The following is a 26,512-nucleotide window of genomic DNA, read 5'->3' as shown; positions in this document are numbered from 1 at the left end:
GTTTCCTACGTTGTGCGTCTCCCTTCTGCTGCGGATTGGATCATCTCAGACCATTCGTCACTGCCAGCCATGGGACGTGGTTTTTTGTGCGTTTGAATTCAGCCTCCCTAGCTGCCCGAAGAAGAATTTTTAATTAGTTTCATTTTTTAAATAAAAAGTACTCGTTGTGTGTTACGGTGTCTGGAAGTGAAACTGGGAGCCGGGCGACAGGCGGGATGAATGAAAAAAAGCTATTAGATTGACATTTGGGAACGAAAGTAAAAGGAATAACGAGTGAAAGGAAAAAATAAACATAATGCGTAGCAATGGTCACCAAGTGTATGGAACCATTTGAGATTAAAGTAGTCACCAGTTCCACGGTAACTGCCAATCATAAGCCAAACTGTCGAAGAAGTAAAGTACCTCTACTTGTTAAAGCACAAAACTCTTGGAACGAGAAACAAGACAAGGCTTGAAGAGAGTGAATGTAAAGGTCGCTGAAACAATCTCACACAAAGAACGTGTAAATACAGCCAAAAGCTGTTGGTCTCGTAAAATGCTTCCCTTTTTCAAACTCGCCATTACGAATATGGCAGAAGCGAACAGCAGTGCTCTGTCGAAGTACTGTTGCAATCTACACGTTTCGGTGGGTAACGAGAAAATCCGAGATCAGAATTGAATGAAAGAATACAACAGCAAAAAAGCCATCGAACAGAAACTAGTAAATCCTCTTACCGCTTGGCCCAGGCCTGAGTGGTCGACTGATGAGTGTGCATTTGGGGTTATTTTGCGATGAGAAAAATGCGCTCGTCTGTTGCGGGTGCATATAGATAGTATCTTGCCCGAGGAGCCAACCACACTTGGCTCTGGCCTGGGAAAGGTGACAGGAAGCGTCCCTTCCATGGGCGACGTGGTAAAATAAATGATACAACTCTCCCACGATCCCAGCTTCTCGGTGGATCTGGTTGACGGATGGACTCTCCAAAATGAGGTAATTGAAAAAATGGCTGCTCAGCGCTGAATGTAACACACCGTCGGTGACTATCCCTTTGACTATGCCTGACGGAGGGAAAATTGTATCCAAAGGACAATGAGCAAAACTAGCAACTAGCAAGCGGATCACGGACGCAAGACGCAAAAGCGGCAAACAACATCGCCATCGGGACCGTGGAGTCCGAAATGAATGGACCTTACCCTTGGTGCGAACTCTGTCCCGGAAGGTAAACCCGGAGTGTTTATGTGTCCGGATATAGTTAGAGAGAAATGACTGGCATTTTTCCAGAGCTTAAAGAAGGATTTGAATTCTTGTGTTATTATTATTGCACGCCCGGAGTGTAGAAAAGATCGCCCAAAAAGGGGTCAGGAGTGTACGATGGAGAAAAAGGTGCCCGAAAAAAAGCGGCTTCGCTGATTGCTCCGCCAACCACCCGGCAGCAGCTGTAATTAATCTTTCCACTTGGACTTTTACCTTTTTTTTTGTTTCTACTTTCTCAAAACCCAGTATAGAATTTTTCCTCGCAAACGAGCATCCGTAGGATAGCTTGCGATGATATAGGAAGATTGAAAAGCGCGAATGAAAACGAAACCCGAAAGCTTAAATGAGCAATTAAAATGATACGAATCATTCTTCTTTTCAGAGAGCGAGATGGTGTAAGGCTGAGAATGGAAGTAGGAAAATTTTAGTAAACTGTGCAACGCTTACAAATTACCCGGCTCGGAAGACTATTGATTGCAGCCGGGTGTGTTTGTACTGAGTTACTAAATTAGTTCCCAAGATCTATTGCAAGTTTTAGCAGGTTTTCCTATCCCAACGCTGAAGAGCGTAGTTGGTGTAGAATGAATGATAATTGAAAATCGGAAATGATTTGTTAAGATTCAGCGAGTAATATTTGCTATTATATTGTGTACAAAAGGAAAGAGTCATGTGAACAAGTGTTTACCTAGTTTGGATATAGCACAAATGGTTTAGTTTTTTTAAGCTCATCTTATGCTACGCTTCAGCAACCCTAATAACAATAAACAAAAACACACACGTAAACGACACAAATTAAACATTTATATTTCGTACCTGCCGTCGGAGAATTGTTGGACACGCATGACATAATAGGCATAAAACACACAATCTAATTCACAGGAACAGCACAACACGCATACAAGTGAAAGGAAGAATAGTGCCCGTTGTGTATACGTGCAAAGTTGTATTGTTTAAATGCTCGAAATGGACTCGGACGCATTCATAAACCACTTATTACAGTAAAAGAAAACATAAAATATAATAAAAAAGAAAACTTTGTTTTGAGAACGAGTTTAATAACCGAAGGTTTTTAATAAAAAAAAGGACAAATCAAACCGATCATACGATTGGAAATTGTGGAATAGCAGCACATAACTAATCGTACACCGAGCGCTAACGTAAAACAGGAGCAAGTTGTGAAAACGGGAAGAATCGATTACATTTAGCACTTACCTTTGCTGGCACCGTCCGGTCCTCTCAGGATCGTGCACTCTTCAATGGTTCCGAACGCGTTAAACAACTGTCTTACATCCTCTTCAGTTTGCTGCTTGCTAAGCATGCCAACGAAAAGCTTTCGATCTAAAGTGTGATGCAATGCAAAAACACCGTAACACAAATGTTTGTTATTGTTTGTAAGTAGTTGTTTTGCAGACCGAATTGATGGTTGTTGTTTGTTTTTGCGTGCATTTCAAGGAATGAGCATGATGATTATGATAGTGGTGGTTGTGGTGGTGGTGGTGGTTGGTTATGTTGGTTTTGTTTGATTTGTTGATGGAGTTAATTATTTTGATCATTTTTGAATTGGTGTTTTCATTCGTCAATTTCCAATTGATGAAGTCGAAATGGGCGAGTTTGTTGATTGATACCACCACACATTTACCACACAACACACGCCAGGTACGGGAATGGTACGATTTTTGTTTTGTATTGGTTTGTTTGTTTTGGTTTTTGCATGAAGAGCGAACAATGGGTTTGACATAAAAAAGAAAAGAGAAAAAGAAGAAAAAAGTAAATTAATAATTTTGCATCATGAACAATTAGCTGACAGTTGTGTGTTGAAGTGTTGGGGTGCTCATGTGTTTTTTATTGTTAGGACATTTGGAAAGGTGGTTAAATTCAATGATACAAAATAATAAACACATTACGTAAATAGTTTGGCTCAATAGTTTGCGAATAATGTTGCTGGCAAAATAGTGATAGTAAAATAAAAAAAGAAAACTTTTTAGAAGTAGGATGAAAAAGGCTCAAGGGATAAAGCTGCTTTATATTATTTAGTTACGGGAGAATTGTAAGGATGTAAAGGTACATAATATAACGTGTAAGTTGAATAGAGTGCCAGCAGTACAACGTTGGAGTAACATGTAATTAACAACAGCATACATTTATCTATAAATGATGGACTCAAAATGGTGTTATCAAAATAATATTCTTTGAATTAGGCTTTGGGTAACCAAAACCAAGGAAAAAGATTTTAAAATGTTAAACAGTTAAATATGTGAAGCTAAATATCAGGCTTCGGATTAAATAGATAATTTTAAAGCTAAAATACTGCCTGATAAATAATTAAATGTGCTACCACCATTTTATTGCTTTGGTAAAACGAACAACGATTCACAAGAAGAATGTAACTACACCATGTGAATGCAAATGAACACAAACATTCACAGAAAAAATAAATAAAAAAACAGTATAAATTATGAAACTAAACGTTAACATATCCCTCATTTGATTCCAGTAACAAAATGTAGTATATTTTCTGATTCTATTTCGTGTCATAGACAATTGTCAATAATTCAAGTAATTAAATTTTGTTTTATGTTCATCACAGGTATCATTCAAGTAATAAAACTCAACTGTTGTTTCCCCGAAAGTAGAATATATTAAACTTGCTCGTTTTCTTAAAGCTTACAATAGGATGAAGCAGTACTCTAGAAATGTTACTCAGTGTAATTGCACAAAACCCTGAGCTTTTCAAATAAAAACTGTTCAAAGTTTTCTTCTCTCTAAGATCAGCTTTACTTTGTTTGTGCCCTTTTGCACATTTGCGCACACCGATCGGATGGAATCTTTTGAAAAGGAGGAAAGAAATGAATTAATCAATTTCCACTAACAATGACGAAGTGCCTCCTCGAGAATAAGGGCAGCAGACAGCTCTGTCGATCACAATACGAAACAAAGGATCATAAAGAAGCTTTCACACCACCAGTGATGGTTGGGGATAAGTATGCCCAAAATGTCCAAATGTCTCTTTCTTCTTCACGGTCCAAGCACAGGGTATGCTGAAGGTGACCCGGGGGAAAGTGCAATTGTTTATTGTACATTTGGCTAGAGGCAGCTACACCAGCGCTACTTTCCTATGCTAATGAAAAAATATTTCGTCCCTTCCTGCTTATTACAGCCGTCGTACCTTGTCTCCTGTGCCGGTAAGCTCTGTTCCGTGCCAGACCATGAACAGCTTCCCTTTAACGCTGGCGTCGGGTTTCTTTGTCCTCGAGCTCGGGAATGCAAAAAACAAACCCTGACAGAATTTTAAACGAAGCATCTTAGCCAAGCAGGACGCCGAGCACCGAGCACCGGAAGTAAACATCTTTCCTTAACCGAAAGAAAACTACCTCCGATCGATTGAGCACGGTGCACAACCGCCCGTGGTTTCTTCATGCAGGGTGAAGTGGACGTGATGAGTTTTGCTAACGATGTTTTCGCAAACTATTAGTTGAATCATGGTGCACTTCCTTCTCGAGAAGCTTCACCATGGCAAAAGACGGTGCTATAGTGCCGGCAAGGCGTTGTATCGTGAGAGGAAGGTTTTTGGGGCTACCGACGTGCATTTGCCGATCACACCGCACAGACGGAGGATGAACAGATTTGTTTCGCCATCCGCTTTTCGGGTTTGGGCTTCAAAGTGCATTAAACGATGCACCCGAGCGGAAGAGGAAATGCTATCCATCCGTTCGCTTCCGATGGACGAGGGTTGAATATTATGCCCTGGCTTCCTCTTCCTATCCCATTCACACTGCCTCGACGGACGAAGTCGAGAAGTGGAAAACAGCAGCCCCAAGTTGTATGATCCATTGTTGCTGTATTGAATTGGTCTACCGGTTCTGATGGAAGATATCGACACAGATTGAACGTACATCATTGCATGCAAACGTCTTTTTTCGTTGGCTTTTCGGAAGATGCCACAAAGGCACAGCTTTGTCTGTGGAATTTGGCTCCTTCTTTTTCTTCTGTCAAGGGACGATGCCGAGACGCTATTTAAAAGAAACGGGATTGGAAGTCTATAGCTGTACGTCAATTGGATAACTTCGAACTTCTCGTCTTACGGACAATGAATCATCGAAGGAAGTAAAATTTGCCAAGACAAACCGATTAGCATCGCAACCAATACGTCACTGTACTTATTTTGATCGCCTCTTCTCCGCTTTTGCGATGAGAGGTTTCGCATACCAATGAAACACGTAAGCCACCCGGAACAAAAAACTTTATCCCCTGGATGGTGAAAGATTGGGTTTTGGGAAAAATTATCCACTCACTTTTCCAGGGCGCTTTGCTTCGTTCTCGGCTTGTGGTTTACGGTCACTTGCTACCGTGGGATTATATTACCGTTAGATATAATTCGGATCATTATACGTTATTTATGAGATTCGATGGGTATCCTTTTCAGCATTTCTAATCTTGTTAATTACACCGCACAAGCGTACAAGCATTTTGGGGCAGACAGATTGCCGTGGCACGTAGATTGGCCATAAAGACTCGTTCTAAATAGTCGGGCCAGTAGGTCCCGATCGATTGTCACCGACTGAGCATGGCGGTATAAGCGTCCCAACAGAAAGATTTTCCTTTTCGGTTCGTCCTACGTAACGATACCGTGGCGGATAGAATTCATTTGTAAATTTTCTCGATTAATTCTGATAAATCAACATTCGGTGAACATGAAACTTGCCACTTGGGGTCTCGCTGCTGAAGGGACCGTTTAGCCGACACAAGGTGACAGTCACCCCGCCATTAGTGACATTAACAAAGTTCGACTGCCAAGGGTAATGAGGCGATAGATAAAATTAATGAGCTTCTTGGTTATTTTGCTTTGTTTCCTGCATGGTCTGGCACGGTACTACGGTTAGCACTGTGGACGAAAGTTTCAACTACCATCATTCAAAGCCACCAAAAGCAACCACAGACGAGTGGCAATTAGGGGGAATAAAATTTCCCATGATTTAGTGAGTGAGTATTATTTAGGAACTTGCTTTGCGCTAACGTAGCAATAATCGGTCAGTCAACAATTGCATGAAAATATTGTTCAACGGTTGTTCAGCGATTCCATGAGAAGTATATATATATACACTGCCTACCAGAATTATTACGGAAACATTTTCAAATTGCTGGAGTGTTGAATAATGTTGTTCATCTAGAACAGTTTTCTTTGTATGCAATGAAGGTGAAATTTTCATCAAAAATATAATACGGACCGCTGATAAGTAATCGGCATTGAGTTTTACAGAATTACATTGTAAATAAATTTACAAGTGAAGTTATCTTTATAGTATGCACAATACTGCGAAAGATAAATCGAAAAGGAATTGAAAGCGCTCATACAGGCAGAGTATTAAAAAAACGAGTAAGGCTGGAATGGTCCTTGATAACATTATTTATGTCTTGACGGTTTCCTGTGAAGGCAAGGACACGTTTATTTTTGGAATCGTTCGTACTTGTACCACAAAGATCCTTCTTGGTGCAAAAGCCTAGAAAGGATTCACTGCGAAGTGCTTCACAGTCCCGAAGGATCCCGCACGCTTTTTGTTTGTGTTTTTCTCATTATAGCATCCAGCTTTTGTCTACTCCGACCGTGTCTTCCTTCTTTAAGCTATACCACACCGTTGCTTTGACCCAAGACGCAAAACGGCACCGGAATCTCCAGTGACCGGAACTGCAGGATATTACGGCTCACAGCGTGTGATCAAAGTATTTATTTTCCACCGCCAGCAATTAAGAATGTTTTCTTTTGGGCGAGGTGACCGAAATAGAATGTCCACCGCTAGGGTTCAAGCTTCATTCATTCGGTGGCACATGACAGGGCAATGGCCAAAGACGAAAAAAGGAAGGAAAATGGCAAGACTTGGATTGGAAGACAAATGAAGAATACACGATATGATTAATTTTCTTTCACTTCGGAAAGAAGATTGTGCAAGTAAGAAGTTGACACTGTTAGCCCACCAGGACAGCTATCCACCATTCCTGGCGGGTGTATTACAAGGCTTAAAGGATGAAGCACGCCTGAGCCGGACCATCTTCCCCGAACCCTGCCACAAGGATGTGTTAATTCATTAGTTCGGTTTGCTCTTCCAACAATGGCAAAGGAGGATCACATTGGCGAAGCTGCCAAGACCAAGCAGTCTGGCTGCTATCGAAAAGGATAATGAATTAATATAACGACAGTGTCTGGCGCTTCCATTTTGTCATTTGAGCGCAGAAGGGGTAGTATGTTTCGGCGAGTCGATGAATAGACTTACACATTCACTTGAATCTGTGTGGCTAGAACAGCAAACAAATTTTGTTAGTGGGGTACTGTAAAATAGTAATTGGTAAATGTTTTGCTTGAAACGCTACTGCATTGTTTCAATACTATCATTTCCTTTCCTGTTGAGGTAAATTTACTTAATAATACTTAACACACACACAACCAACAACCAAATGATCAAACAATGGAATGATTCAATGAGGTATTGGTGACTTGGAGATGGTTCTGTGGATTGAATTTGGTTCATTTTTCAAGCATTTGGGCCGAATGGTTTCTATTTTGTTTGTTGACCATACCTCACTGAGCATACAAACAGTCAAAGACACGCACACACACACACATAGAAAAGTACAGAATGTTATCACAGTGGTGAGTTAGAAAGTTACACCATAGATCATGACACATATATACTAATATAATGATAAATGAACAACATCAAAAATATACGCACCAACTCAGGTTCGCGATCTTGAGTGACATGAAAAAAACGCTTTTGTTCACGAAGAGAGCTTCCTAAGAAAGCGACTTATCTACCTGAATGCGTTTCGTCTGGAGAACGAACATAGTTCTCTAAGTGGAGTGAAAGTGACACGATTTCTTCAAAATAGCAAACTACTATATAATTACGGATATCCTATGAGAATGCATAAATCACGACACTTTAAGGGTTACGACACAACGAACAAACAGAGCAAAATAGGAATCAATGCAAACAACGCAAACAAACAAGGAAGTACGATATTAAGAGCCAAATAATGCAGTTGTAGTAACAGTGGTTGTTGTAGCAGTGGTTAAGGTGTGTATTTGAACGGCGACACGCAAAGGCATGGTAGGATCGTACGGGCTAAACTGTAAGATTGGTAACACCTCGGGCGCGGCCAGAAACAGGACTGTGTGTGTGGTCGGGAAGAAACACAAGGAAGGAAGAGAGGATACAGAGCGGTCGCTACAAGCCCGAAGACTTCGGAGAAAATTGGAATGCGATACAGTGGCGATGCCGTTGAGCTGCGTAAGACTAGGGCTATGGGGCGATAGGAACTGTATGTTAGTCACGAATCATGGCGTTAAATGAATATTAAAATTTGGGGTTTGTTGTTTTTCTTCCTTTTGCTGCCCTTTCCCTTGTCGTCTAGTGGCCTTATGTGGGACATCCTGCTGGGGGAGTTCCTTCACAGCTCCCTTGGCCATGCTGGAACCATACCTTTGGACGACGTAGGGTCGTCTAAGGGTAAGCAAACTGTGCCCGAGCCATTGAATACGGAGAAAAGAGGGAGTTGTCAGAGAAGCGTGCGCGCGTGTAGACTGCGTGAACGGAAAACCAATTTCATGCTATGATGTGAAAATCCGTGTGATTTTCTTTTCCCTTCCTTGCCTGTTTCTGCTCTCCCCACTCCCAAACTGTGGCACCCCAATATAAGTTTGGCCAGTCACCCCAAAATCCCCACCGGCTACAGTGATTGTGGTTTGGAGCAGCCAACATTTGCATAGCTCAGGGCAAGCACCGTGGCATTGACCGTTTTCGTGGAGTTCGAGATTGAGCGATGTCGGCCAGGAATTGTCCGAGAATGACTCGGCACAGCTTTCTTTGCCCAGCGTGGTTTAATTTATGATCGAAGGTGACATTTTTTCCCCCATTCCCGTGGCACTCGTGGCGATCGTTTGGTGTTATCGCGTATCGCATCCCAATCTTGTCGCGTAACGGAAGTCATCGTTTAGGGCCGTGGAGGACCTTTTTGGCTTGTTTTTGTTTTTTTTTACATCTATCCGTATAGTTGTTACGGGAATGGAGTGGGACAGGATAATTTTGGACGTGGAGGGGACATTCACTTGACACATAGTAAAGGACATAATCTTACTTTTCAGAACTTGCACTGACGGAGATGTGCCCTCTGGTCGCCTGTCAGCATTTAATCGGTCTTAGTTGACGTTCCTATCGGAGGGATGAAATGGGAATCTTCCTCGAGGCAGTCTTCCTTTACTGTTCTGTTCCGTTCTTCGTTAAGTACTCTGTTTGTTTGTTTTGCCGTTTGTTATACTTGTTTGTTCGTTTGTTTTTTCTCCGTAACGTTGAGCACCTTGTATTTCCAGTCTTGATACTTCTCACTAAATCCGTTCTCTATCAAATAGTGTCCGTGGTATGTAAAAAAGTATTTATTTTGTGTTTTTTTTGTTTTGTTTTCCTATTTCCAGCACTTTCTCACTATCACAATTAGTATGCACTACCGAAACCAATCATTGTACTATGCAGCATTTGGAACGTAAATTCTGCCGTTATGTTTGTGCAAACGCAGAGTAAGTTAAGCTCTTTCTTATGTTTTGTTATGTGTTTTTGTGTATTGTTTTATTCTTCTCGCTAAACTTTCCCCTTGGGATTATCCTAAGCTTATTGATTGTAATTGAGTGTTCGTTCTGATACGTTTCCTTAGCGTGTTTCTCTCTTTCTCTCTCTTTCTCTGTCTCACGATTCAAACGCGGGCTGAAATTGAGTTGAGTAAACTATGTGCGATGGACGATAGGAATCGGCATCGACTTCGAGTGAAAGGTGGCTGCAATTATAGAAAGTAAAAGAAAAACCAAATAAAGTAACAGTACGCAAGAGTCCTTCACACTGTTCACTACAGGAAACGTAAAACCAAACATTTATACATCTATCCAGGACAAGTGTTGTCACATTTTATCACAGTAAGAGAGCCAAAGAGTGGATCAAATAATGCTTTACGAAGAATACATGATATTTGGATTAAAGTTTGGAAGTGATGAATGCACGGAACGATACGGTACGGTTAGCTAGAATTGCCCTTAAATTAAACTTGAATTGCAAACAAATCCTTGTTTTGTGTTCTAGCAATCATCCCAAGTAAATATGAACACGCCTTTAAATGGCAGTATTTATTCAAGGTCTTCTAATTGTACACTGATTGCACAGACTTACAGATGTTGATGTTAAACGCATATAGCTGCAGAGTGAAACATTGCAATCACAAGGTGCAAACGATTCTCTTTCATATCAAACCAAAAGTATTTTTACTCGCTTTACCGACAGACTGGCTTAAAAGCAGGAATGAAAAGCGAAATATCAGCAGAAAAACTGCGAATAATTAAAATGCAGAAGTAAACAATTTCAATTTACATCGCAAAACTGTTTTTTTGTTGCTTTCCCTCTTTTATTTTCGTTCATTTTCTCGCAAGGTGCAGCTTGCATTTAATTATCATCACGCACGAGGGACGACGAGTACGGATTCTGTTATTTTGGCCTCAAAACACTACAACCCGTCCGTTTTCATTTTGGCCGCGCCAAGGGGTTGGGGAGGTAGCTTCCTATTTGGAGGCATTTATCGTTGCATAGAATGTGACTGAAATAGGACCAGCACGTAGAGAATAAAGAGCAAAAAAGGGCATACCACGCCACGCACAGTACGAGGCAACTAACGATGAAAACTCGTTCGGACGTGCCGTGCGAGCCCGGGAGTCTAATTTTTTCATCTATCCTCCCGGTTCGTTCCGGCACGCTCATCGGTATGCTGCATTCAATCCGCGATGGGAAATGGCTTGCTGCAAGCAAAACCAAAGCAATTTTCCACAATCTTGTTCTCCCTGCGGTCAGTCTACCGGTCTGCCGGCACCAAGGGGCGGTCCTTGGGGTGCTAGAATTTTTTAAACCACCCATTCCCACTAACACTATGCGCAGCCCCGGACGGACACCCGGCAGAAGCCACAAGAAGCTAAGCCCATCCATGGCCGTTTGCCAGAGCTACTGCACCGAACCGTCTGCTGATCCGACCACAAACGTTGTTATCCTACCGAGCGGCGGCTTGGGGGAATTTGCAGCATTCCATCAGTGCAGCTCGAAAGGTAAAAGAAAGTTACAGGTGGGAGTAAAATTCAGATTTATTCCACACTTGATGCAAATAAAAGCCAAAAGCACACAGATTTGCATTTTAACCATTAATTTTCTACCTTTTAAATTGTACCATCCAGTCCAGGTAGAGTGGTGCGAAATGGTGAAAAGCACATGGATTGGTATGCAGTTACGTTGCATTCTCCTTTCCGTGTCCCAGCAGTTTGCCATCACCCCAGTTCGACAGTAATTTTCTCGCATCGCTTTAGGCTTAACTTTGCACAGTGCAGCGTTGCAATTGCCGGTAAACTGATGAGCAAAAAAAAAAAATGCTTTCAACGTAGGTAAACGAAATGGACACTGCATACCGATCGGGAGTAGGAGTACACGTTACTGCCATCCCTTCAACACGAGTTTTCCCACCGAGATTCCCTACCAAGCTGGAACTGGGAACTGAGTCAAGTGGTTGGGTCTCTTGAAATGCTTCTCCTCACTTTTCCTTTCCACCGCTCGGTTGGTAAAGTGTTGAGTAACGAAATTTCCTTCTCCATCCACGTTGCCGGAAACCAAGGCGAAAACAGCGAAAGAAGAACAGCCACGGCCCCGCCCGGTATGTTTACGTTTCTGCATGAAAAATCGTTCGCAAAGTGTTTGCTATGCTGTCGAAATTTGGCATATTTTCACCGATGGTGATGTTGCACAGTCTCAATGCATGCCCGCTTTGCAATGAGTGGAGAGAGAGACAGAGAGAGAGAGACAGAGAGAGCAGGTTAGAGAGGGTTGGGTGGAAACTTGCAAGAAACAGAAGCAAGCAGTGAGTGGCACGTGTTGCCTGCTGCGTGCATCATCTCATTGGTTTGTGGTGTTTGTGGATGAGGGTTTGTTTTTCTTTCAATTCATTTCCCCCTCACTGAGCAAACGGGACGGGTTGTTTTTTTGTGTTTTTCTGCCCCACACATTTGTTAGTACTTTCTTTTTGCTTCATTTTTGTTTGGCCAGTTACTTTCTGCTTGATGCAGTGTTTCTACCGATGCGTACCGACCGAACCGGCTGGGAGGAAAAAGAAAGTTTTCTTTGCAAAGGAGCCAGAAATTTCCCGATGCATTAAATCAAACTATTTTATCGTCCAGTCACTCTCAGCAGTTGAGTGCAGACTGGAAGCGAAGGTGTGTCCTAGGGTGTACACTTCTGGTCGGTTAAGTGAAGCGAATGCTTGCCCAAAAGTTACCGAGGACAACTTGGAGCTGCCAACCAGCGAAGGAGCAACCGAACTGCCCCGGCCAAAGGCGTCCAGCGTTCAGGCTTCAATCAATCTACCTTATCAGGAACATCTGGCGAGTTTCCTGTGCTGTGTGTTGTACCGTTCGTGGGTAATGAAATGGAAAAATAAGAACTTGGTCCACTGCCCGTCCGGGGCAATCGGTAACGGGAGCGAATAAAAACAAGTTCCGCTTCGGTGGTACATAATTGATCTGCTGATGGACACCGTTGATGAATGGTTACAGCAAAGCGCCTTCACCACGCAGACGTACGAGTACACTACACGGGGACCGTTGGTGTGCTGGTCGGGGTTGTGCAGATGTGATTACGCATTTCTCGACTGAATGGTTTCGATGTTGATGAGCGAAAGTTCTTCCCCATTGTTGTGTGCTGTATCATTGTATCATATTGGTGTGATTAAGCTATTCAGATTCAATCGAACAGCTTGCGCTGGCAGACGCAACAATTGTTGCTAAGTAATGGGCGCACTATGCAGTCTTCTTTGTGCAATCTGAAATTAATTTTGCGCATTTTCAATAATTTGATTAGCCTAGTTACTTTTATCACTTTAGCCTGGGTATCTTTTTTCCCCCGAGCTGGACATTACTCATTTTTGTATCGAATTCAATTACAGCATCATCCGGTCGCATCATTCTATTTGTTTGTCAGTTAGAACACAAACCCGGCGCAAAAGCGTGTGGCTGGAGTCTGGTGCAATAATAAATTACACCACTTAGTATGATTTACGGCCAGCGGGTTCATCCCAGCTCGCATCGGTCATCGTTGGCGATTTGACAGAAAAATACCACACGTTAATTTTCAAGCCTCCGGTTCCGGTTCCGCGAAACCCCTGCCCGGTACGGCATTCCTACATGACCAGCGTAACATGAACCAGTCATGTGATTGTCGAGCTCATTATTTTCCAATCAACATGGAAACAAACATGCAATAGCTACAGAATAGCGACACAAAAAACACATCACACCATTCACTTTTTCTCCCCCGGCATTGTTCTATACAGTGCGCATCGTTAACACTTCCATTCTCGGCCAGATGTAAATCACGATTGCATGTTGCACAATCATTTCCTGGGTGGTGTTTTAATTTGTTAGTAAATGAAAAATTGCCCATCGCGAAACATGCGGAAAACCACGGAAACGCTCCCGCTTGGCGTGAGGGTGGGGAATCGAATGCATTTACCACGGTGCCAAAATGATTTATATTACACACACATACACAATCCACACACGCCCATTGGGATTTGAATGTTAGAACTGGATGGGCGGGGGGTGTGCGTGAGTTCATGGTTTTGTTTTATCCTGCCACGAAATTGTAATGCAATTTGGTATCTCTTGTCACTTTCCCATTAAAGCCACCGTGGCCGAAAGCTGCACCTCAACTTCAGGCAGTGAAACAAACAACCACTCACTCAATTTTCTGCTTTTGTTTTACGAAATCGAGGCTAAAACACAGCAAAAATGGGTTTGGGTGGCGGAAAAGGAACGAAAAGCAGATAAGTTCACTTCACCGTTTCTTCGCACTGCTTGTGTGTGTTTTGCCGTTTCTGAGCACACCGGGGACACTTGCCGTTCTCCCAAGCGCCCAAGCGCTCACTCGCTTGACAGGCGTTTGATTTATTCTGCAAGATAAAGTCAGCCTAAATTTCCGCCCGCTCCCACTCCTGTCCGTTCGAGCAACGGGTAGCGGGTAACTGATGGAGGCATTTTTTTCTCTCTCTCGCCTTGAGGATATTTTTCCGATTTGTGAGATTATTTGAGAATGCGTACTGAGGTCTTGCGTGCGTGCCAGGCGTGGTGGAGTGGCGGGTGAACAAAAAAAAAAAAAGACTGTGCCAAAAAAATAAAACACCAACGAGGAAATCATCTGTAAGAAGCAATGGAGGCTTCTATGCTTGAAAAGCGCAAACATCCTTGGCATATTAGAGGCGTATGATAAACAGGAACAGGGTGATGGGAAGGTAGCATCGCGAACCAGTGGCTGAAGGTTACGGCAAACAAGGACTGCGTTTGGAAATTTATGAACATTTAAATTTATTCACCGCGTGTACGCAGTTTTTGGGTGATCTCTTTCGCATAAGCATAACTTTTCCCCTCATCGTACGCCTAAGTGGCAGCGTGTGTGTGTCGGTGTATCTGTACGTGGGTACAACATGGTGCCAACAGTTGCCGACCGAATCTTCAACAACTCGGCACATCTCGCACAGCTTGCGTGTGTGTGTAATTGTGGGCTTGTGGCAGCTGAGCATCCGAGGGTCGACCTTTTACCAGGGCAGGGAATTTAACGCTGTGCGAATGTGTATTTATGTGTTTCGTCGAAAACGATTAGAAGAAAACGCATAAATCTAAATATGATTCCACCGTGAGCTGCCACGGGCTGGGCCCAGGTTTTTGCGGGGTTACAGTTTGACCGGCGTGCCAGATAGCACAGCGCAGCCGCTCGGGCACGGTGGACGGGGGAAAAGATTCGTTGCCGTGATAAGAAACCCCTGCCAAAAGGGAAAACATGTTTTTTCCCACATCTCAACAGACCAACAGCGGCTAACAGCGGCTCAAATATCCTAACTCACAGTTGCACTCTCTCACGCATAAATAACTGTCCATACTTTTCGCTTGCGTAAACAAATCGTATCCTTCGCACGGCCGACGACGGTGGGGGTGTTCCACGGCAAGGCGTTGTCTAATGGCCATAGTATGTGAAATGTGTGTGTGTGTACGCTCGTTTTGAAACACATTTGGAGTGTGGAAAGAAGTGGGGACTACTTTTACGGAGCCTGGCGCTGGGTGAAAATGTGTTGTTTTTCTTGCACTTCGAGGTTCAATGAGTATCGATCCAGAAGAAGCGCAAAAAGCAAAACATCGTTTCCATGAGCGGCTTGCGAAAAGACGCTTTTAATGGATGTACTGGTTGCTCAAGATTCATCCAAGTTTGGAATCGTTTTCTAAATGAACCAGAGCGTCTTTACGAAAAGCAGTCAGATCTTTGAGATTATTTCACCTCCCAGGCTTGCCGGTGTGTGGGCCGCAAGCCATTCTCCTAAAGGTGAGTGAAAATCATATCAAATGACAAACCATGGAATGTGACACTTTTAAGCACATCCTTCCTACCACAAGCCTTCTCGAGCCAACCGAGTGGAAATCGTTGTTTTGCAGTGGATAAACTTTGTCACGCCTCGGTTCAACCCATTCGCGACACGGGCAAAGGAACGATGCCAATGGAAGCGCCTGCTCCTGCTTCACCATAATGACACATAATAATGACACTCTAAGTTGTGCCGTTGGTCGTCGCTACGTTCGTGGGTAGCCATGGTCGGTCGGGAGTGTGTAAACCCAGGGAGAAAGCTACACCTCCCTTCCAGCCATGGAGGGAAAATGAAAAGTCATTAACGCTTTGTTTCTAGCTTTTGTTGAGCAAAAATATCTGATAACAAGTTTGTCGTCGTACTTTGGAGCATTTGCTGTTTCTGCTGAGGGTCGTAGAGGACAAGAGTTAGCACCAGTGTCACCCGGGGGCTCGCTTAAGATGCTACCGAGCACGGTGCGGATGTTGTGCTTTAGACACTAAATTTGAAGCGCAGCAGCAACAGCAGCAACAGTGCTGGAGGGTGTCCAAGAATTGTCTGAAGACGCTTGGCATGAACTTTGGTGGATCGTTGTTGCTTAAAAGATCATTTCCGTATCTCCCTGCAGGCGAAAACGACGAATAGTAGTCGGTCATGTTTCATGCCTTTCGACTTGTGCACGGTGTTCGGACCTTTGGTTGCCTTAAAGGCATCGAGCGAAAAATCAACAACAAGAAGAAACCCAATTGCAAAATACACCTTGCCGCAGAAGGGATAGTTCGGTACGGTATAGTTGGCTGGAAATAAAATGGTCTCAAGAAACTGTAACCAAAGTGTATGATTCTGGCGGAAGCTTCCCCTTAGGGCGGTATTGTTTGCCGGTGTCGTATCGTAGGATGTAATCACAAGCACTAGTGCCTTCAAATTTGATGACGAAGATTCTGCCTCTCTTTTTTCGGAACTGTGAAGCAAACTGTAAAGAAGGAATCAGTTTCGTGGACAAACTTAGACCACCGAAAAGTGTCCCACCTGGAGCAGGATCAGATTACACAGGCGTTTGGGGATGGCTTTGCGGTTTGCCTGCTGGGAGGAACGTAGCGATATGATGAGTTATCCCAATTATTTTGACCGTGTTGGCTAAAATCCGTTGAGAAATTGCAGCAAACATATCATCAATATCCTCCATGCGATACGATTAAAAGCCACATCACAAACTAAACCTTGCCTAACGTTCACCGCGCCCCAAAAACATTCCTCCGCGTATCGGTGTCATTATGCTTAGGCTGCTCAGCGTCGGATTAGGCGTCGACCTAGTAAGGGCGAATCTTTTCCCGAACGCCCCACAGCTCTTTCCTCATTAAAGATCATATTTATCATTTCGTTCACCGAAATTCGAAGCCTATCCCTTCACCTTCACCGCTAACATACCAGCCCGTAAGCCGCATTTCGTGCTCGGAAAGTTAAGAGATAAGTGGTTGCGATTCTCATTAGTCTTGCCCAAAAAGGGAAGTTACTCCGGCGACTAGTCAGAAAATGACATTCCTGCCAGTGACGACCAGGTATACCTGGTCGCCGGAGGGCTTCAGCGTTTTTCGACCTGAACCCGTGCGCTGGCCTTTAGGTGTAACGCGAAACGCAACACACACACCCCGGAGCCGTGCCCCCTTTGCTCTACCCCTCGGTACGGTTTGGTCGTCGGTGAGATAGGAAAATGATTTATCGTAGCGTATAAATCTTCGGCTGTATATTTATTTATTCTATTATTTATGAGCGCGGTAACGGCTTTAGGAGCAATGACATGGCCCCGGACGCGAAACATACCACCGGAATCAATGTTTTCCTGGCGACGGTTCGAGTAATCGGATACGCATTTTGGGCCGCAGGTTGCTGCGCCAGGACAGGACACGCTGAAGGAAATTCAATATTTGTTAAGGGGTTTGCAGCTGATTACCTTTGAAATCGATATTTTAGCCAAGGTGCGAAACAGCGCTTTGTCTTACCGGTGGATGCTTTCGAAAAGAAGTTCAGGTCCTATTTACCCTATTTCTAGGGATGAAAAGATGTATTCATGCTTACTAAAAATCGATTCATGCCTCGGCTCGGCTTTGAAGTTGGTTTTTCCAAAGAAAAGAACAAAAACGTGAGCGCACCGGTGTAAAAGATATCTTATTCCTGGGTATTTCTGGGAAGATGAACGACCTTACCCGAAATTTAAGTGCTGAAAAATGAAACAAAACAAAAACTGATACATTCACAGCGTAAACGCTTGCCTCCCGGTGCGCAGGCAAAGTGAACGGCTCTTGAAGGGAATTCCCGTCGGTACTTTAGGGCATTTAAAGTTGTTAAAAAAGATACACTTGCCACACCAAAGGGGCGAGTAAATGCCACCACCCCCCCGCTCCAATACGGTCGTTTGCGGTTGCATAAAGGTGAAGTGAACTGCACATAAAAATGAAAACACCTTCCGTGCGCGCAGAACGCAGCAAGCAAGTGAAACCGGAAGAATAGCCGTGGAACATAAACATAGCGATCCCGTACAGCTTTGGAGCCAGTCCCGTGTCATGATGGAGGCAGTATGTTTGCTTCCCAACGCTTCGGTACCATTCGCGGGATCGTAACTTAATCTCTCACTCAATTAAGGGACGTGTGTCGGAGTATGTGTGTGTTTGGGAAACAGAGAAAGAGGGAGGGAGAATAGGGCACGCGAACTTCCATGCCGGCACGCCGCCCCTGGTCCGGAATCTGTCTGCCACTTTGTGCCCGACAAGGAACCTTGAGTTTTAGCAGCTGCCTTGGGGTTGAAGTTCATTTTAAATTAAAGAAAAACAGTTACTTTCCATCCGTTCGGTCCCGCTTGCGCTTCCTCCCTTAGTGGAGCGTAAAATGGCGCTGATGGGCTTGTTAAACGCGTTGGCACACCTGGGCGTGCTGCACGAGTTCACCTTCATGCGAGATGCGGCTTGGCTTATGCTACCAAATAAATGGTGAAGCAGCTTCGCCTTTGACTGTTTGCCGCCAGGCACCACATGGTTTTTTGTTTTTCTTTAGCAGGAAATTTCTTCTGCAAAACCACACCAGCAACAAGCGAAGCAAAAAAAAAAAAAAACACAGGCACACAACGTGCTTCAAAACGCTACCTTTGGTCGGAAGTTTCCTGCCACGTTCTTGTGAGTAAAAATGGCAGCAGCAGCATTTCAGTTGTTTTTTTTTTCATAAACCGTACAATTTCTTGGTTTACTTTGTATTCGAGTTTTTACAAACGGCAGGCGGGCGTTTCCGTACATCAAGCCATCGTCGACTGTTGAAAGTGATGGGACGGTAGCTGCCTTATATGTAGTTGTTTGATTGTATCCAGCGTGTGTACGTCGATGGTTTAAAGATAAAAATTAAAACTGCACTTGACGGCAGGAAGTGTCTATAGAGTTGGCTTCTGTTGCGAGCATTGCAAAAGTGTGCGGAAACATCTTTGCGCTGGGAAGGATTAGGATGGAATAAAAGGTACGGCGTTCGTTTCGAAACATATCACTGCTCGGGGAACCCAAGAGCATAGCATGGGAGTGTGATGTGTCGGTGAAAAGACGGAAAACATGCATAAATAAGTTTTTATTATATTTCAATTTTACGCTCCGAACTTTACTCTACCAGGAAGCGACGACGATGGTACGTGTTTCCTCGTGCTGTTGCCACGGAAGGGAAGCGCCCAAGGAAACGATTCATCTGCCCGTCTTAAATGGCGCTGCCGAGCGTGGCAAATGTACAGCTGCCTGGTAGTACAGTATTTGGGTAAGTCGCTGTGTTTGGGCCCGAAAATTCAAAGTTCATCTTCCGCAACGGAACGGGGCTGTTGGTGTTGCGTTGGGCGAAGGGTTTTTTGAATATTGTCATGCCAGCCGATACACGAGCATACGCATAGGTTGAAGCATTTACAAGGGAAAACCCATGTGGGAGTACAACTTTTCCCAAAAGCCTGCCGGATGCGCCAGGAGAGGAATCGGTGAAGTAGTTAGCAAAGATTTCCCAAACCCCCCTTGTGTAAAGCCTGGCGCCCTGTTACTAGCGCCAACAGGGGTCTTCGTACCGCCAGCAGTTGTGGGAAGTAAAAGGCACCCGTGTGTATTCCTTGCTCGCCTAATCACCCAACAGTTTAATGGGTTTTCCAATCAGTGCCGGGAGAAAGGAATTTAATATTCGTTGATTTAGACAGGCGATGTAAAATTTCACAAATGCGCCCCAACATCGCTAACGGGCTTTCGGTATTCGGCGTGGGCCCGAAACCTAGCCGCACCGACACCTGCTGTTAACTGCCTCAACAGATGGTGCACCAGGATTGTCCTTGCGATCAATTTTCACTGCTCGAGGATTGGATTCAGGGATGAGGGCCTAAGCCTCTCATGTCGGCAATTTCGTAAGCATCGGAAACCTAAAATTGATTATGCTTATTGAATGTTGGGAGTTGGACAGACTTTTTAACGCTCTTACTTGACTTGTAATAAGGTAATTTTAAGACTTTCCGAGAGATTTTTTGATGGAAGATGGCTTTCTATTTGTTTCAATCTGTGAATTTCCTTTACTATTATCTTTCTTTAAATACTCATATTTAAATATTCTTTGATAAATTTGCAAAGTAAAGGCCAGAAGGCTGTGTCCAAGAATAAAATACACAATCTTTCGCCAATGGGCTGGAGTGAAGATTATAGAGGGACATTAATGCTTCTGTCACTCAATTTTTAAGCCATAGACCGCAAATTTGATTACCCCTGGCTGTATCTAGCTTTTTCGATCTTGATTTATTGATCCTTTTTGTTCATTCTATGCCATTTTGTTGTCGCCTTAGCTTTCCCCAACAGCCCTGCAAACCTTTTCAGAGTATTCTGGTTTTCTTTTCACTATTTTCAGCCACGTTATTCTGCCTCCCTTCCGCTTCTCGTACAAATAATCCATTGGATGAATAATCGTATTTTGATTAGAAAATAAAAAGCAATCGCGTGCAGACCTAAGACCGCGACAAAGACGTGCTAGAATACAAATCCTTTGTTTTTCCTCGGGTCGTCCTTGTTGTATTTTGCTAGGCTGCTTCGAAGTCGTATTGAATACTGGATTCCCCTCATTTTCTATTCGATAATCGCTTCCATTTGGGTTGTCATTGTGTAAAACATCCCACCAGCGTACAATGCGGCGTCGACGTCTAATGAGCTTTTGTGTGAGTGTCTGTTTTTATTACCAGCAACCGCGAACGACGAATTGGAACTATTATGCGGTGTAAGAGGAGCCCATAAAACTGTCACCGAAACGATAGGGAACGAAACAAAGGGGACACTTTCGAAAGTCCATGTCCATAGGCCCTCGATGAAGGAAGCAGCACATTCAACAGATATGTTGTGTATGCCGGAGGTTTTGTGTTTTTTTCGTCCCCCTCCCATTCTCGCGTTTCAGGGAGGCGACACTTTGGCGTAATGTATCGATGAACTTAGCCAGTAACGGGCACTAGCAAAGGGAAAATAGATCATTGTTTCCATTAGGCATTGTTTGGGCGCAGGGAATAGATAAACGCAAGATACGAATTTATGACTCATTAAAAGTTAATGACTCCCGATGGCTTTTGTAGGGGCTATCCATTCGGCCATCGTGGCCAACACTGCTACGACGCAGTTGTTCGCGTTTGATGACTGGAGTGACAGTTAATGGTGAACTTATTCAAACTCATATTTTTTGCGATGGAAACACATTTATTAAACAAATGGAGGCGCACGGTACCCCTCGCTGGGACGGGTAGATTATCGCATAAAGGAAAGTGATCAATGGGTTTTTTTTTGACCACGACACTTTACAACTGAAGGAAGTTCGTGTGAAGGGAAGTTGATTGGTGATAGCAACTTTACCTGCCACGAAAAGGAGAGCAAGAAAATTGTCACTGTAGCGGTAGAACAGTGAAGAAATGACAAAAAAGCTTATTAACTTCACCTTACTAAAGCCGACGCTTTGACTTCGACTAGACGCCGGAAGGACAGCTTCTCTAGGGAGTCAAACTGCAGAAAATTGGCTGGATTAAGTGTTCCTTTTTATGCGCTCTTTCATGCCGTTGCACTTCCATCACGGTTTCCACCGTTTTGTCGCTGGTTTTTCAGCTTTTGTGGCGCAGTTTTAAAGGTGAAAGGCGGGAAATTTGGCTTCCCATCATCGCAAAACCATCCAGTCACTGCTGCCATGCACGATAAAATTCACCTCGGCTTGGATCGTGAGCTGAATGCTCAAGCAAACCCAGCACTCTCACCCACAACGAAAGGCACATTGTGAACAGACTAGCCGGAGCAGTAAAGAGAAAAAGTTTACTTCATTGTCAAAGTTATTGAGCGGTAATCTCATTAGTGGAAATGGTGAAGGTAAAGACACAAAAAGCTGGCCATCCTTCCGCACGGCGATTGCTTTCGCAGGTGTGAGTTCAATTCATTTCCACACGCCATACTGTTTCTTTGCACCTTTGCCGCATTGGAGCTTACAGTCGACACCTTACAAGGATAGTTCCACTGTTTCCATCCCCTGGTGTGACACCTTCTGGACAGTGTTTTTGTGTTTTTACGATCGGTTTAGTCAGGCTCATTTACGACCGCAGACCTTAGTGTCTTTGCCGGGAGACGGTAGAGACGATTCTTGGAAAAAACCAGAACTACAGGAGCGAGAGCGAAACTTCAATGTTCAGGGTATTTGAATTAGAAAATCTGTGGCAAAGACTGGACTCGTGTAATCATCGGTGTACAGTTGAATGGTTGTGGCATTAGCTTAATGGTAGGAAGCGTCCATTCGAAATCAAACGACAGCGTATTTTAGCAATCTTCTTTTAGCTTAAAGAAAACAGCAAAAAAGCTTTGGAATAGTGTCGATGAATGCAATCTGTGTAAAAGTAGGAAGAAAATAAGCTTTAAAGGCGTTTAAGAATTGTACTTCCTGATGATTTTGGTTTCGTTATTAGCTCAAAAGCGATCAATAAAGTAACATTAAAATCTGAATTTGGAATTAGTCTTGATTTGCTTCTGATTTTTCTGTAAAGATTGTTTGAAGTAGAGCTCAACAAATTGAGCTATGGCTTTAATGGAGCTTCTGGTTAGTTCATTTTATTTACTGCGATTTGTTAAACGATGAAGGCGTCTCATTCTTTGACTCATAAAACCCACAATCACCCATCCTTCGTTTGCCTGATCGAATAGCAATTTAGCTCTACATTATGTTCGGTCAGTAAACATGCGACCATTACCATCGCCTTAGAGCACCTCTTTTTACCACGCAAAAGCGGCCAAATCCTGCTTGATGAGGTTTGTTGTACATTCAGGTCGTAAAAGCTAGCATCTTCCCCGTCTCGTTGCTTACAAATGTGGGAAGATGAAGTCGTACCGTTTAATTGGCCTCGAAGCGATCGGCTCGAATGCACTTTTGACCGTTTTGGGGAGAAGAAAGAACGACGCACGAAATGGAGGATTTACATTTCATTTCCCTCGCTTCGGTTTTATTTGCTCCAAATCCTGCCAGAACGAGGCAATGAAGCCACTTTTAGTGCTTTCTAAGATTCAACAGTCAAAAATGGACTGTAAACGATTGGACGGTGGATTGTTTTTGGGGTGGATTGTACGAATGCGAATAATAACGCCCTTTTGGGTTTTGGGAAAGAATTGGCCGACAGTCGTAAAATCTTCGTCGTCTTCCGCTCGCTGGTAAGGGTAGCGCTTTTGTCTGCTTATTTTGCCATGATTTTCATTGGTTTTGTTTCCGTTTGATCGTAGTTTATGTTTGTAAAGTATTAGAATATACTTTTTGTACAAAATAAATTTTTTGTGTCAATTGCCTGAGTTCAATAAACATGTAAGTTATTGATTGAAAATTTACCTAGATATAATAAAGAGGAATTGATTTAATGTCGTGTTGTTAAGCAGTTGAACTTGTTCATCGCAAACGCTTTCATAATTGTATGAGATCCCATTAAAATTACAATGTGATGTTATTCAATAAGTGTTAATTTAATGCTTTACAAGAAAATTGTAAACTGAGGATATACTTGAAGTTTTCTTTTCATACTCTCAGCTTTTTACAGATTATAATCTTGCTGAATGAGGTTAAAATTGTAAAATTTATAATCGAGATGTAAATAATTTCTTGAACACAATCATCAGCTTTTTTGTTTATTTAATTAAAACTTCACAACGTACTCGAGCGTGCCTAGTAAAATTTAATGAAAACAAAATAGTCGGACACCAATTAAGAACGTAAACAAATGGTTCATTTTTCTTGTGAAGCTTCAAAATAACTGATGCACTATCACTGAAATGGATAGATTGAGATAAAAACACTTCTATTAATTCATGCCTGCCCACGTTGCCCTTTGTTATGTTTGATGTTGCCGTTCGTTATTATTCCTTCTACAAATATTACCTAGAGCACTGCCCACTGAAGTAATGTTTCTGGAATTTATTTGAACGAGTCGAGCTGATTGTTGGAGGAAAACACAATATTCTGTGCACTATTTTATGACCACCTTGCCCCTTTATGAGCATTGCAGCGAAACGAATGAATTGAGTATCTGGTTCGTTTGTCCGAGAATGGAAAGCAAAGGGGTACTATTTGAAAACACTTCACGAATAAGAGGATATGCTGAGAAAGAAGAAAAGTCGGCTCTTCAGTGCACTTCTTTATAGCTGGCCACATACATTCTCGTTAGATGCGCAATGTATCGCATGTCCCGGCGTTGGTCCTTTGCCAACCCTCAAAAGAAAACAAAACAACAAATGGCTGGGACACAGCCATGGAAATATAAAGCGATAAAAATTATTACCATTCTCACATGCAAGCGCAATAAACGTTCATAAAGTGTAAAGTTAATAAAAACGTCAATTATTCACCATATACTCAACATTGTGTTGCCACATCGGACACGGGTTGGTGCACTAGGGGCTAGGGGTGAAGTAATTCCCTCGATTCGGGAACAAACAGTCCTGCTTGAAATTCTGTTAACGGTAGGTGGAGGTGTGCGCGTTTTCACAGGAAATGAAAAGAAGAATGGTCACGATCGTAATGAATTGTGGCCTCCTCCTCCAAAAAAAAAAAAGGCAGAACTCCCGTTGAGGGGGAATACCGAAACACAATCCTTTTTGCACTGTACGGGGAACCAATGTATTTGTGTTGTCGTTGCATTTTTATATGATTTTGGAGTTGTTGCTTTCTTTATGGTTGCTAGTGTGTTTGTTTGTGTGTGTTATTAGTTGGTGAGGTTTTTTTACTGCCCACGATAATCGTAAAGCGGACGCCAAACGCGCTGAAAATAATGAAACATTGCGCCATGCTGCTCAACACGGCAATAATCGTGGAGCGTGGTTGTAAACGGAACCGGTTGTCATCATCGATAAAGTCACCAAACGACGACGATGGCGACAGAGAACAGCATTGAGCACCGCGATACACCGCGTGCGATTGTTTCAGTTGTGATAAACTGTCTTGGCTCACGAAGATGGTTCGCAATTTGAACGCTCTGATTCACACGCAGAGATAATCATAACTGTAAAGCTGACAACGATGCTCCCCCTTTTCCTGTGCTTCGTAATTTTCGCAAATTTCAACCGAGCGCCCAACACTTTGAAGGGCGCATTATGAGTGTCGCTTTTGATGGCAGATTTTATTGGAAAGAAATTTGAAAGTGATTTCAAGCAGGAACGGTGCACGAACATTGCGCATTACACGAATTTAATGTGACAGAATTTACATATCGCTCGAACGGAGCGCGTCCGACCGAAGCAACGACCGACTTTAATGGGCTGATAAGAAGTAGCGCAGAACGATGGCAAGAGTTATCAGATTTCGGTTCACTTGATGCCAGAACAGCTGTACTAGGGAAAGCCTCCTTGCCTGCCAGATAGCAAGCGTCTTTATGGCCTTAAATTCATTCGCAACGGATTTACATCAAACACGTGGAAGCGGTCTGCCAAATCCTTTACCGACCGACGCCTAACAACGGTTCGGATCACTTCGCCAACGGTCTTAATTCCACCCGTTTTCATGTACCCGGCCTGGGGATGCTTACTTCGCCTTTGCCTCAGCCAAGTTGCGATAAGAAATGGAGTGATAAACCTTTTTGCAGTTTTTTTTTGCTTCTCTTGCCTAAGCTGCTTCAACTTTCTTTGTCTGTATGTTCTGTGCCCCGCTCAAGGCCAAACAGAGATAGCTCGCAGGGCAAAGCGAAAGGTTCGTGCTTGTTTCGTGTTTTGCTGCTTAATTTCCCAACAAGTTTTGGGGGGGCAGAAGAGTGCCAGCAGCAGTCGCGCTGTGCAGAAGGAAGGATTGAAGGCAAATGAATTGAAAATTTTCAGAATAATGAATAATTAACGGCATCTCCTTCGCGCGGGCCCAAGTCTTTTCGCATGCTACCGAAACCACCGATCTCATCTTTCTGTGAAGTGAAGAAATTGAAAGAAAATGGAAAAAAGGAGGTTTAAGACGCTCTGGGGAATGGCACGCAGAATTTAGCCCTGCCATACTTTGCCACGGGGCCAGCCACTCATTAAAGATGTGCCGGAGGGCGTTCCGAAAGGGTGCGCCAGAACGAGTAAAATTATTCCCAGTCTTACATAATTCATTGTCTTGGTCGATAAAACGGAATCGAACAGGATATTGTTGAGCGAACGGATAAAGTGTTGCTGTGTGTAGGGGAATGTGTATTACCCTGGGTGTCTTCGAAGAGAAAGGTTGGAAGGGTTGAGCACGCTTCTAGGCATGTGGATTTGTGGATGAGAACGCTAAGAAACGCGAAATGTGCTGCGGGAGCTTTAAGCGTTTTTAATATCCTGTCGA

General features: G+C 43.3%; 1 protein-coding gene across 39 annotated transcripts in view; it reads right to left on the bottom strand.

The window, feature by feature from the left end:
* LOC1275761 (CUGBP Elav-like family member 4) overlaps positions 1 to 26,512 on the bottom strand; it is a 320,099-nt gene that overhangs the window by 73,094 nt on the left and 220,493 nt on the right. For 22 of the 39 annotated variants that reach the window (XM_061648898.1, XM_061648900.1, XM_061648908.1 and 19 more), the window contains one exon: positions 2,447 to 2,572. The exons of 16 other annotated variants lie outside the window; for them this stretch is intronic. In XM_061648898.1, the coding sequence (XP_061504882.1) occupies positions 2,447 to 2,572 (126 nt within the window). Of the gene's footprint in view, positions 1 to 2,446; positions 2,573 to 9,364; positions 10,055 to 26,512 lie in introns of all 39 variants that reach the window. One more of the 39 variants, XM_061648924.1, reaches the window with a different exon arrangement.

This window comes from Anopheles gambiae, chromosome 2, assembly GCF_943734735.2.
Source record: "Anopheles gambiae chromosome 2, idAnoGambNW_F1_1, whole genome shotgun sequence".
In the NCBI taxonomy this organism is placed as follows: domain Eukaryota; kingdom Metazoa; phylum Arthropoda; class Insecta; order Diptera; family Culicidae; genus Anopheles; species Anopheles gambiae.
Note: the sequence above shows the minus strand (reverse complement) of the source record. Positions and strands in the feature narration are given on the sequence as shown.